Genomic DNA, 13,951 nt, shown 5'->3' on the forward strand with positions numbered 1-13,951 from the left:
GAATCATTCAGGGGTCCTCAATCTTTTTATAAAAACCACCCACTTTTGCAGTGCTAGTCAACCTGGTCCCTACCGCCCACTAGTGGGTGGTCCAGCTTTCATGGTGGGTCAATTGCAGCACTGTTTGGTTGCTCTGTTACCGCCCACCATGAAAGCTGGAACGCCCACTAGTGGGAGGTAGAGACTAGGTTGACCAGCACTGCAAAAGTGGGTGGTTTTTATAAAAAGTTTGATGACCCCTCACTCCTACTCATCCTGCCAGCTACAATTCAATTATTATTTGCTGATAAGGCCTTCTCTGAATTGGCTGCCCTCACCTCTATCCTTCCTAGGATACTCCTAGTTTGGCCAAATTCATTGCTCCTTTCTGGAGCAATCACTCATTTCTCATATATCCAGAATGTTGCTCAGATCATGGAAACTATTTATTTATTGTCTGATATCTCTTGACCTAGTGAGTCCATAATTGAGAGATCCAAATTGTTTAAGTTATATTCCCAGGCCAGGGACTGCTTTTTTACTAATTTTCACACTATTGCAGCTTCCTTCAAATGTAAATGCCTCTTTCCATAGTGATATGCAGCTTCAGTGTCAAAGGACAAGTAGTTGGAGGGAAAGCCAGTGTCTGTGGATATCAGCACATTGGTATGTTTTTCCAAAATAGTTTTAAATTGTCACTTCCAAATAAGATATTATTTCCTTTAAAGTTTCAGGGGAAAAAAATTATCTAACCCTAGAACAATGGAACTGTGCCTTATGGAAAGGCTAGAGTTGTGCTGGAACTTTAAAAAATGCCAGAGTCACCACTATCTGAGTCCTCTGTTCAGTGTCTGTCAGTGCTGTCAATTCTGACAGACTTGGCAGTGAAGTGGGTTCTACAGCCTCCAGTGATACAATGCGGGAAGAAGTTAGACATACAAAGTAGCAAGGCACACAGAAAAGGGAGTGGGGTCACCCTTTTTCCTCTGGCTTCCTCTACCCTCCCTCCTATCCCCAATCCTGCCAACAAACTATTAGCAGGAGTAGAATGTTCTCTCATTAACAAGATAGTGTTTGTGAAATAAATACCTTATTATAGAGGGCTTTCAAACCTTTATTTAGATTTCACAACTTAGAGCTCTAAAACTGATCATTGATCTTACTTTACCGTTCACTATCTTTACTATTTGGAGTTGCGCAAGTCATGTAAGTCTTGTTTTTGTTTTATTTTATTTTTTTTAGAATAGGAAATGAGAGATGAGTGGAAGGATATTTGAATAATCATCTCTTAGGAAAAGCTTTGAAGAAAAGGTGTGACAGTTTCAAAATATGAATTATAAGCCCTGGCCAGGTGGTTCAGTGGATAGAGCTTCATCGCCACATACTGAGGTTTTGGGTTCCATCTCCTGGTCAGGGCACATAGGAGAAGAAATAATGAGTGTACAACTAAGTGGAACAATAAGCCAATGCTTCTTTCTCTCTCTCTCTCTCTCTCTCTCTCCCTCCCTCCCTCTCCCCCTTCCTCTCTTTCTCCCATCCTCCCACTCACTCAAATCAGTGGATATAAAATAAAATATGAATTACAAAACTATTTTGCTGAAATTGGTTGCAATCTTGTTGTTCAAGGGGGGAACTAGAAATAAGAGAACTCATTAATAACCATGGTGCAAAGTAAGTGAGAAAGTGCAAGGACACTATGATTTAGACCTTGGATTGGGAATGTTAACGAAGAACAGTTTCCAACTATTATCAGATTGGAAGTGGCTGCAAGCTGACTGAGGAGCTGTGAATTATTCAATGTTTATCTCACAGATCCCAGAAATCCTAATGTAGTTGGTGCCGAGGGGGGTGGTGATGTTTTGCCAAGAACTTTAGGTTTGGTTTGTATTACTCTTATTTCACCCACAGCACAGAACAAAGGATGAATGCTGACCGGCAGCTAGTTGTAAGACTGGGTTTGTTCACTTCCTTAGGATAATGGTTACTTCCCAGTTTGCAAAAACAAAGTGCACAGTATGTGCACTGAAATCGCTGTGCCAAATCTCTTTAAAAGCCCTGATAGCGTTTGTGTAAAACTAAAAAAGACTTCCTGATCTGGGGTGTGTATTAGTGTTCTTGGGCACCACAAAGGACTCGTGAAGAGTTATGATCACATTGAACAAGGTAAAGACATAATCCTGATTTTCCTTTGCATTATATAATCATCTTTTTTTTTTTTTTTGTCCTAATGAAAGGCTCCATTCTTTTAATAACAAACATTTTTCTGGCATTTCTGCTTCTTTTGCACTCAAACTGCCATATGACACTCTTATCGGGTTTCTGGTTTCTTCAGGGAGTAAACCTACGAAGCATGCACAGCAAACAATAAAATAGCTGCTTTTCATTCAAAATAAAGAGGGGGTGTTTTCCTCTCCCCACCACTACCCCACCACCATTGCCCCATCACAACTTCTGCATTTCCTGCCTTATTGGCAAGACGGCACCCACCCCCACCGCCTTCCTTCCCGGCTCCGTGCTTTAGAGCGGTTTGCTAGCCACCGCGTGCAGTGCGGTCCTCCAGCCCTCGCTTCTGACGGCACTAGGACCCAGGGACGTCCCTGAGCGAGGTTCGCGGAAAGGCAGCCAGACTCCTCCTTATCTCCAGTGTCAAACTTGACATCAGCCTGCGAGCGGAGCATGGTAACTTCTCCAGCAATCAGAGCGCTCCCCCTCACATCAGTGGCATGCTTCATGGAGATATGCTCCTCTCACTGCCCTCTGCACCAGCAACATGGATTGTCACTTCTCCATCCTCCTCCTGCTCAGCAGCTCTGTTCTCAACTGCTTCGGGGAACTGATTCTCCAACCTTCCAATGAAGGTAAGCCAGGTACCGCGACGCGCACAGCCCTGCCCCGCGGAGCTCATGCTCCTCAAAGCATGTTCTCACCGAAACATTATCAGGTCTTTCAAGTGGCTCTGAAGAAAGCAGTTTGCTCTGAGAGTACACTAAAGATACGTTTTTTGTATTTTCAGCTGTCTTCTAAAATACTTAATTTTGGATTGCTTAAACCTAAAATGTGTTTTTAATCTGATACCAGAGCAAGCAATTACCTTGTTTACCATTTTAAGCAGAAAGAAAGAAAAATTCTCTAGTTTTCAACCCAGGATGTTAATTGCCAAATAGGCATGGCAGTATTTTATTTTCTAATTATGTCTACGTAGTACTCTGAGAAGTTTAAAAGAAAATTTAACCCACCCCTCTTGAATTTTTTTTAGTATGTTTTACCTTAATGACAGGTTGTTCCTACTTAGGATCATGGCATTTATGAATGGACTAAAAGGAAAGCAGAGTTTGTAGAAGCCAGGGTGTGTGTGTGTGTGTGTGTGTGTGTGTGTGTGTGTGTGATATTTATATTGCAACTGCTGTATCGCAGTGATATGTATCCCACCAGGCGATGGTTTGCTCTATGGTACAGGTTGTAATGAGCTGCATATGTCACATTAACATAAGTAATATTTGCAAGAATTAAAATAAGCTTAGGTTGGATTTTCTTTGTGTGGGGGTTTATATTTGAAAAGGAAAATGTATTTAATGAATAGTGAGAAGACACTGGGTAGGTAATGTAAATAACTGAGTAGCCAATTAAGAAGGAATGTTCATATGCAGCAAATGGCATTTCCTTGATGTTGGGTTCTTTATTTTCCTCTAAATGGGCATTTGTCTTTTTCCAATGAATAAATGTGCAAACTTAATGTTAAGGACACCAATGTTTCATATAAGATTGTGTACTTAATAGATGCAATGCCTTTCTCCTTTATGCCTTTTGTGATTAGTTTCTAATAATTTGTGAATACAATCACTAACTCTTAAGACAAACTTCTCTGAATGATGGATTGCTTTATAACAACTCTTACAACTTTGATGTCCTCTTAATCATTTTAACTTATAAACAAATTTAGCAATTTATTTTAAAATTTAGCATTATTGTGAAATTCATGTGTAAATGCTACATTATACGTCATACATTATATTAACGAGCTGATCATTTGTATATTGTATGAGTCATTTTTTAAAATTCAAAATATTTAGAAACTTTTTAATTAAATATAGAAACTATCTCATATCTGGTGACCTACTTTCACGGCTAATAGAGCAGTTTAATTTTGTTCTTTCCTTAGTGATTGCCTCTATCAATTCAGAAGATTTCATTAGATATTTGTGTGTGTGTGTGTGTGTGTGTGTGTGTGTGTGTTTTATTGGGAACTTGAAAATTCTAAATATAAGGATGAAAATAGTATCTTACTTACATGGAACTTTTTCTTCTAAAATCAATGTTTATTTGAAAGCAATTGTCAATCATTCTTCATGAATAAAAGGCAAGAGTAGTTATTTCTATAATGAGTAACATAAGTTAAAATTAGTGCTTGATTAATCTTTTTGTTTCTTTGAAGATATTAAAATATTGACAATAACTAGAAATATAGTAATATTATTCTCATATTGCTATGATAAGTTGTATTTTTTCCAGTTGAACTATTTATCAACTATTTAGATAATGGATGTTCTGGAACGAATATAGCACAGGGATATAGCTGAGAGTCAGTATTTTTGTAAAAAAAAATATAACCTTTTAATAATTTGGAAGAGAAAAAATGCCCTTTACACTTAAATTAATGAATATTAAGTTAACAGAGCAGAAAAGATCAAATGCAAATTGCTTTTAAGCCATACCTTGTGTATATCTGCATATATAATGCATATTATTATGTAGGCAGGTACTCATTAACAATTGTATATAGAAAGGTAAATATATTCAGAGCATAATTACATTTAGCTTGCTTGGTATAAGTTTATCTATCCATTGTTCATGCAATTATTCTTTCCAGATGGTGTCCTATGGGTAGTGTCTTCTTTCTGTTCTGAGGTCATAAAGGAAAGCTTTGAAACAAAATTTAAATGGAATGATATAACTTGGGTAATATTTGAGTGAAGGTTTAAATATTAATAAAATAGTTTGGACCTTACTGGTTGAGATGAACAACATGACAAGAGGAAAACTCAAGTGTGTCCAAGAGTTCCATAGAATTCTTCTAACAATATCATTTGAACAGAAAACCATTCTTCTGAAAAGTCAGATCATGAGTGTGTAAAAGGACTAGTGATAAAATGAACCTTCTTAATATAGCTTTCTAATATAAAATTTGAACACTGATATATAAATACTAGATTACATTTAAAATATTATACTAAAATTATATTTTAATACTATAAAAGATTAATTAGAAATTTACTAGTAAAATTTTCTAGAATTTATTCAGAAATCAATTATGAAGTTAGGCATGATAGAACTTAAAAGAAAGTAAAACCAACACATTAAGTTAATTGCTAGGAAACTTGTCATTGTGTGACTTGGTTTAATTGAGATTTTGATAATCAATTACCAATATTGAAATGCCATGGGCCTATGACAAGAAAAAAAAAACTACTTAGAAAAGTTTAATCTGAACTTTCATTTTATTAATCAAGCTACAAATAACTTTCTAATATGCTTTTAAGAAAATGATTTCAAGTGATACTTTTTATTGCTGGTCTCCTCAGTGATACTAGATTATTCTAATTTAAATGATCACTTAACTCAAGAATTGGCTTATATACTTAGAAAAAAAATTATAAAAGCTGTATAGAATTTTACCAAAATCTTATTATGTCTCTCTGTTTACATGAGACACCAAGAAATGGGTTCCAATGGTATATCAGCTACTTTTCATGACAAAATAGGATTGTTAAAGTATGTATTATTAGAAAAGTTTATATATTTGCTTCCAGTTCCTATCCCAGGTGGATGATGATAATGGTAAATAAAAGTAACTTTGGAAAGTGGTTAAAACGATATCAAGTGAAATGTTGACTATCATTAATTCAACCTTTTTGCTTTAGTATTCTCTTTAAATACTTATATTTGAAGAAATCTGAATCAGAATGAATAGCTTACTCAAGAGTACATAATAGAATAACTTATTTTCTATCCAAAAGGATCAATATTTATCCATAAAGATCTTTACAATGGAAATGAGAGTTTTCAAAAGAAAAGTGAATAAAATTAGATATGAATGTTTTTATACTGCTTATTTGGAGAGACTTTTTAGGAATGGTTGCAATATCATTTTTTATGAAATGTATTTTATGAACATGAATATTCTAAATACTGGAGATTGGTGATTGTTAAATCTTAAAAGTAAGACTTATAGATAAACACTGTATGCTTCCCTTTGGTTGAATATTAGGCAATGTAGGGGAAATAAACATTTAAATAATAAGAATTTTCCCTTTTTAAAAATTACTATAAATTTGCACCAGTTTTCATATATAAACACATCCTCAAATAATAATATATTGTGATTGAAACATTAATAGGCAACTAATAATAGAGAATTATCATATCATCTTTATAGGACTCTTTTTTTTTTTTTGGAAGAGGGTTTAAATTTACTTTTAACAGCATTTCATCATACTAGACTAAATAATTGAATGCATTACACATTTTTGTAATTTAATAGCTCTCCTAATAGCTCTCCCCTACCTCCTCCCCAATGGTTATAACTGTGTTATTTGCCTGGAGGTAGGAGAAACCTTAATTTCACTATTTTATAACCCACAACAGTTAACACTTGACCTAGGTCATTAACAGGATTATCAGCAAATTTGTTTAAGCTTTTACTGACAACCTGAATTGCTACGATAATATTTTGATTGTGCCGGAAAGAAACTTTTTATAACTTCTCAAAATCTATAATAAAATTAATGCATTCTGAATCTATGTCTTCCCAAAGACTGGTGTTGATAATAATAATTCAAGTGGGGAAAATGCCCACTCCTCACTCTTATGTCCCACATAGCACATCATAGTAGTACTTGTCATAAATTAGCAATTAAATACTCTTTAAATAGTAAATATTCTGGCAATAACCATAGATTTATTATACAAACCAGCTTTAATGTAACGATCAACATTTTCTATTTCATATTTTTATATTATTGATGCTATAGTTGATATCATTTTTCTGCCTATTTTAAGATATAAAGTCAAATGGATATATTTATAACTCAGAAGCAACTGGAACTTTAAAAAGAAAACTACATATAATAAAACACCATTGACACATGTTAGATTATGGTTGCATTTATATAAAGTTGTCTTTTCCTTGAAACACTGAAAATTATGAGCAACAATGAAAAGCACTTCAGTTTAACATAAAAGTTTTAAACAAAATGTGCACAGTCAAACTTAAAGCTGTTTTTAATACATTGTTTAGTTTGTTTTGGAAGTTTCATGTTTTTTTAATATTTGTATATAATTAGCGTTTACTCCTTGCTTATATAAACAATTTAGTAGTTTCACCTTAAGTATTAATCTTATTCTTAAAGAAAGAATTTAGTGAGATTCTTTACCTTGTTTATATATTACCCATATTTTAATATTCAAATTTTGGAGTGTTCTTTAAGAGTCCTTCACTTTAAATAGTTTCTAACAATAATTTTCTTTATAAAGAGTCCTCAATATTAAAATTGTTTCTAAACTTTTAATTTTTCTGAACTAAAATATATGCAATTTTTAAATATCAAATAATCAGTTACATATGCAAAGGATTTTTAAAGGCAAAACATATTTCCAAAGTATATTTGATTTACTAACTTCAACGCAAATGGAAACAGCAAGAACTGTTCTTGAGAGGTACATTTTCCAAGTCATAAAATCTTCCAGAAAATATTAATAAAACTTTCCACAAATCATCAAAACTTGATAAGTTCTTACAGACATTTACTTACTAAGAAATCTGTGATGTGGGTTACCTTTGATTTTAGTTATTTCCCAATGATTTTGTTTGGCATAAATACTAGATGTAAGGGAAAATATGTATTTCTTGGAAGAATACTAAGTTTTACAAATCATATTCTGTCAAGATCCTCAACTTTGTTTATTTTTTTAATGTACACATATTTCCTTTAAAATATTTAATAAACCTTGCTCTTTTAATTTCTGTTAGATAAAAGATTTAGAAAAACAGATGCAGGTGTCCCATTTTGGTTCTGTTTTCAGAGATCTGGATTTTATCACCGGGGAGGGTCAATGAAGAGCTTTTACCAAGTGCACAAAGTAACTTCCACAGATTTTTCAAATAAAGGGTTGACTGCTGGTGTGAAACGTTCATTACATTATTCATCCAGGTATAGCAGAAACCAGCATTGGAAATTTATTTCTCAAAGACTTGAAAGCCTTAGAAAATTCTTCTGTAACGACTTTAGAAATAAAAGTAATGTAGTGACATTTATAAAATGCAAAGGATCCCAAGCTACAAAACTATTTAGGAAGACACTCCTGTTTGGAATCAGGGTATGGGCACATATGTGCCCCTTGATTTCATTTTGTGGGTCTATTACCAGCTGCCTAGTATCAGGTAGTTCTTAGAATCTGGCAGGAGGTTTTTTTCTCTTGGAAAAGTCTGCAAGTCAGCAAGTTTTAGTTTGCTTCATACCAGCTTTCTTTGAAATAAAAAAAGGGTGGTCGATTACAAAGTCAAAGTCTGCAAGTGAAAAGAAAATAAAAAGTTGATTAGAAAGACGGAAAGGTAGAGAAGTGCAAAGGTTCTAAAAACCAATGTATTATATAAATCTTTTGCTTAAAATAAAAACGTTTATCACTTAAAACATCTGGCTAATCAATTTTTATTAAATCCCTAAAAACCTGCATTCTTCAAAAGGGGGGTGGGGTCGCATTTGTTTCCCCTTTTAAGTTTATACACTTTTGATTTTTCCCCAGAAGAAACTATTTTATCCAGGAAAGTTTTAAGAGCAGAAGCCAAAGAATGCTTCCCCTTTTGGATGCCTGGCGAATGCATGTGGAGGTTGGATAGAATCAAAACCAGTTCAGCAAATAAAGCCTCCAACTTGGAGTGGTGTTATTAAACTGGAAGCCCTGAGTGGGGAACTCCCTCCCTCCCTCCCTCCCTTCATTTTCTAAACCATGTCCTGCTGTTCCAGTCAAAGCAAAGGGTGAAAATCCACATAATCCAAACCAACATGGTGAAGTCAGAATAATAGACGAGGGAGGAGGGGGAAACGAGTGGGCAGCACTGGACGAACTGTTGTGAGCGATCTCAGCCCGGGACGGGGGGTGGCTACAGGAGGGAGGACGGCGCTGCTTTTCCTTCGCGCTCTCACTGTCCCATTTGATAATGAAATACCGGTTACATTTCAAAGGTGTAGTAGTGACAGTACTGGGGCGACTGAGAGCAGAGCAGGCGCTCCGCGTGCCACCACACCCACCCCCGGGGCACCCTAACCACAAACTACTCCGCACCTAGGGCAATGCTCAGTGCGGGGGGAGCACGGCGTCTCCTAACAAGTCACTGCTTTCCACTGGGAATCGGATTGAAGATCGGTCCACAAAATCCCAACTCCGGGTCCCCGTCCCCCGAGCTCCAGAGTTCCAGTTGGGGGGTGGGGGGAGGTGTCTTTGTGCGCGAGTGTCTTCGCGCCTGGAGGCCAAAGCCAGTTAGGAAAGCGCTGCGAGATGGTCCGCGCCCCCACCGGCCCGGGTCCGGGGCTCCGCCTGCTGCGGCTCCTGCCCGGCGGCCGGGACGCGGAGCTCTCGGCCAGCGTGGCGGCTGGAGCGAGGGGCCGCGAGGACGCCACGTGAGGGAAAGCAGCGCCGGGAGGAGACGCGTGGGGCGAGCGCGAGCGGCAGACGCGCGCCCTCTGCCTGCTGCACCGAGAGCTGCTGGCGCCGGGCCGGTGGCGGGCGCCCACCACCTGCACGCGCCTTACCTGTGCTCGGTCCCGCCCACAGGGCGCCAGCTGCTGGCACCCGCCCGGCCTCCTCTGACTGGGACCATGCACTTTGACCCCAGATCTTTCCCCACCCCACCCTCCCATCGGAATCAGCCAGCCTTGTGAGCTTCGTAAGCGGAGGTGGCGCGGACTCCTTTCCTTGGCTGTTACTGCCCCACTATTTGACAGATGGAGGAGAGAGATTTCAGATGGAGGAGGGAGATTTCAGATGGAGGAGGGAGATTTCAGATGGAGGAGGAGAGACAGTTCTGCCAGGCTCTCCCGGCAGAGCCGGGAAAGCACCTCTTACCGGGCCTGCTCTGCTGGGATGTACAGACAGACGCCCGAGAAGCCCAGTGACATGTCCTGCTGGCTGCCGTCTGATCCCACCCCTTTGCTATGTTCTTGATCTTTCAAACAATCTCCTTCAGTCACCAGATTCCAATGAGGAATCTTTCTTTTCCATTTTCTTCCTAACCATCTACTAATGCCACCTGTTAGGCCCCTCGTGAGAGCTAAAAGTCATGTTCCATGAACTTTCTCCCCGTGCACAATCTCAAGTGTTATCTGTTTCCTCCCTCAGCCCCACGTTTGATTGGCATCATTTTATTAAAACAGGATTTTCTGTCTTCCAATTTTGGCCGTGCAGCTGGAATAGGCCAAGAAGGGATTCCGGGAGCGGTGTTAGGGAGGTAAATGAGTAGTTGGGTGATGCTGATGTCCCTGTGGCTGTGTAGGAAATTTACTGTTTTTCATAAAAGATAAGACTGTTGAACCCAGGGAACTCCAAAACTAAATATGGCCTCAGTGCCACGCCCAACATTGAGATAATAATTGCACAAAGTTCTGTCGTTAGGGAAATTCTACCCCTATGTTACCATTCATCACTGCTGGACCTCATTTAACCATTAAAGCAGTCCTAAAATAAGTATTATGACATCTTCTGTTGTTACAAGTGAGGAAATTAATGTAATAAAGTAGTAACTGAGCCAGACCCACTCTTATCTTTGACCTTTGATTTTAACTTCATATGTTTTCTACTGTATACAATGCTTGTGAATTAGGAGACATTTTTCCATTCAGAAAAAGCACTAGCTTCTCAACCTTAATCCCAGTGACTACATTACTTTGTTTTCTGATTTACCAAGAAAGTATTAGAAATATCTAGAGTATTGGCGTGAAATATTGTTCTTCAAAGTATTTTCAGAAAAGTACCTCACAGATTACTTAGAAAGTACAAAGTATTTACAGTTATAAGTCATAATGAGTGGTGGGCACATAAGAAAATAATCTAAAGAAAATATGATATGGACAGAGAAATAGGAGAAAATATCTATGAATACTTTTCTTCACACATTTTTTCCCGATATTTAAACACTTCTTTCCTCACTGTGAAAAGAAAATTCTGTCAGAAATTCCATACACAAAGATTGTGAGGCAATTGTCAGTATAATCAAAATATTATTATTTAGGGTTTTAGATATTAAAACACTGTGTGAATTAACTGTGGACTTGTCATGGAAATCAATAATGGGGGGAAATTGAACATGGTCTAAAAGTATACTTTAGTCCCTGTGGAAACTTTTTTTTTCACCTGAAAGATAATTTATAATTACTTAAGATGAGAAAGAAAATTATAAATTATTTCTCTTTCATAAAAACACTCATCCCCTATTTAAATAGAAGCATTATGAAAAGGTAGCTAACACAGAGGTTTGAAAGGTAGCAAATTAAGCTGAGGGCAATTATATTTTTCACGTGGGTATTTCAGCACATATGTTTTGTATTAATTGCTGCAATAAATTCTGTTAACCTGGCAAAGAACAAAAATAGCATATTGATGACATCAGACTTACGAATCAGAAAGCTGCTTTTAGTATCTTGTGTCCTTCACTGTAACATGCGAAGGAAAAAATGTTTTCTAACGTGTTATCGTTTATGTTCCTAACACATTATCCAAACTCTCAAGCTATTGGAACATTTTCTGTGAGAAAAAGTGTAGACATAGCAACAAACTTTTTGTTTCTTGCTTCTGGAGAATTAGTATCAACAACTAGTTTCCCTAGTTTTTAATATTTTATTTATATTTGTGTTTGTGGAACTCTCTTAAATCAAGAAAATACTTGCCTCTTGTTTAAGTCAAAAATCTGGACTGATTACATAACAGAAACTCAGAAGGGACTGAAGCAAAGGGAGAAACCTAGGTTAATTTTATTGCTGATAAGTCTATAATCAATATCAAAATGGTTTTATTTTAAATTTTCTACATTTACTAAGGAAAGGTTAATTTGTCTTCTTTCAAATAATAGTTAAGAAAGATACATGAATAAACTCTACAGGACCAGTGAAGAGTAACATCTTCCCCCCACCGCTCACCTGTTCTCTCACTGGATAAAAATATAGTAGTTTAAAACTAAATGTTTGCCAGTGATAAAGTTGCTCTGTTTCCAATCAATACAAAATTTCAAAATTTCCTATATACTTCAGGGTGACCAAGGAAAATGAAGAACAGCTTTTAGTAATTAACATATATTTACTTCCTGTTTTTAAACTTAATTTAACAATAAAAGTGTAGACCTTAGAAATATTATTATTATTATTATTATTATTATTATTATTACATATGAAAGCAGTCTTTGTACTGAGAATTTAGGCTAAAAAGCTGAGTTGCTTTCATGTGGATTATCTAAATAATCCTCTGGGTAAGTAAACCAGTACTCAGAAGAAAAGTTTACCTGCAGAACTATTGTTTGTCACCAATAGTATTGCCTCCTTACAGAACTTAACTATTCCCATGGGTAAAAAAAATGAGTAAATATATAACTTCTGGTATTAAAATGGTATAATTGTGTGTGTGTGTGTGTGTGGGGGAGACAGAGAGTCAGAGAGAGGGACAGACAGACGTGAACGGAGAGAGATGAGAAACATCAATTCTTCATTGTGGCACCTTAGTTGTTCATTGATTGATTTCTCATATGTGCCTTGACTGGGGGGGGGCGGGGGGATAGAGTAGACTGAGTGACCCCTTGCTCGAGCCAGCGAGCTTGGGCTCAAGCTGGTGAGCCTTGCTCAAACCAGATGAGCTCGCACTCTAGCTGGTGACCTTGGGGTCTCAAACCTGGGTCCTCCACATCCCAGTCCAATACTCTATCCACTGCACCACTGGCTGGTCAGGCAAAAATGGTATAAATTTTTGTTTTTCAAAGTTGCAAATCACTGATGAGCAAAAGTAAAAACAACCATTTGTTTGTCACTATCTAGATAATTATCTTCAACCGGACCCCCATTTGAACTTATAAATATTCAAAGATGACATAAAGCTAGAGTTATCCCAAATTGAAATAATTCCTTTCAATATGTCAAAGCTATTCATGGTAGATTTGCATATTATCAGAATGTAAAGAAGTGACATAGTCACAGAAACTTTAATTAGAAATTAAATTGGATTGTTATTCTTTTATTAAGTATGTAAATATCACCAAGTATAGCTATTACCAAATATTAAAAATGTCTTTAAAGAGGCAAATAAAAGGGAATAGTATTTTCTCTTTGTTTACTTTTACTATTTGGTTTATCTTAAATAAATTTATACTCATTTATATTAGAAAATTCAAAAAAGATTAACTGACATTTTATTATGGTGTTCTTGACATATTTGATCTGAAATTATAATGCTGTGATATCCTTTATTTTGTAAAAAAAAAAGATTTTCTGTCATAATTATATGTATTTCATCTAATTGAACAAGTTAGATTAATCTACATTTAAAATAATGATTTCCATATATTTTGGGGGTATAGCTGCTTTCCTTAAATATTTGTACATTAAATAAAGAAATTTTTCTTACCTTTGGTTATAGGTGATGTCCAAAATCTAAATGTTTATTATTTTAAAAATCTATATAGAATTAAAGAAAAAAACTGAAAAATGTATAAAATTGATAGTATCCTATTAAATCTCCCTTTTCAAAGATGATCCTATGAGAAGTAATTAAGAATATATTATTCTATGTTTGGTCAAGTATGTAGTCCATTTACTTCTCTAAACTTTATTAGTGAAAACTTAAGAACTCTAAATTTAATTACAAAGACACAAATTTAAAGAACGTTAGCATGAATTAAGACAAATGTAAAGAAAAACATGAACTCATCTTTTCTATAATA

General features: G+C 36.1%; 1 protein-coding gene across 2 annotated transcripts in view; it reads left to right on the top strand.

Annotated features, from left to right (window-relative positions):
* The first annotated feature begins 2,656 nt into the window (after positions 1-2,656).
* Positions 2,657-13,951, top strand: part of EPHA3 (EPH receptor A3) — a 385,111-nt gene continuing 373,816 nt past the window's right edge. For both annotated transcript variants that reach the window (XM_066241197.1, XM_066241198.1), the window contains exon 1: positions 2,657-2,837. In XM_066241197.1, coding sequence (XP_066097294.1) covers positions 2,750-2,837 — 88 coding nt within the window. In that variant the 5' untranslated portion in view covers positions 2,657-2,749. The remainder of the gene's footprint in view (positions 2,838-13,951) is intronic.

Source organism: Saccopteryx bilineata, chromosome 8, assembly GCF_036850765.1.
Source record: "Saccopteryx bilineata isolate mSacBil1 chromosome 8, mSacBil1_pri_phased_curated, whole genome shotgun sequence".
Classification (NCBI taxonomy): domain Eukaryota; kingdom Metazoa; phylum Chordata; class Mammalia; order Chiroptera; family Emballonuridae; genus Saccopteryx; species Saccopteryx bilineata.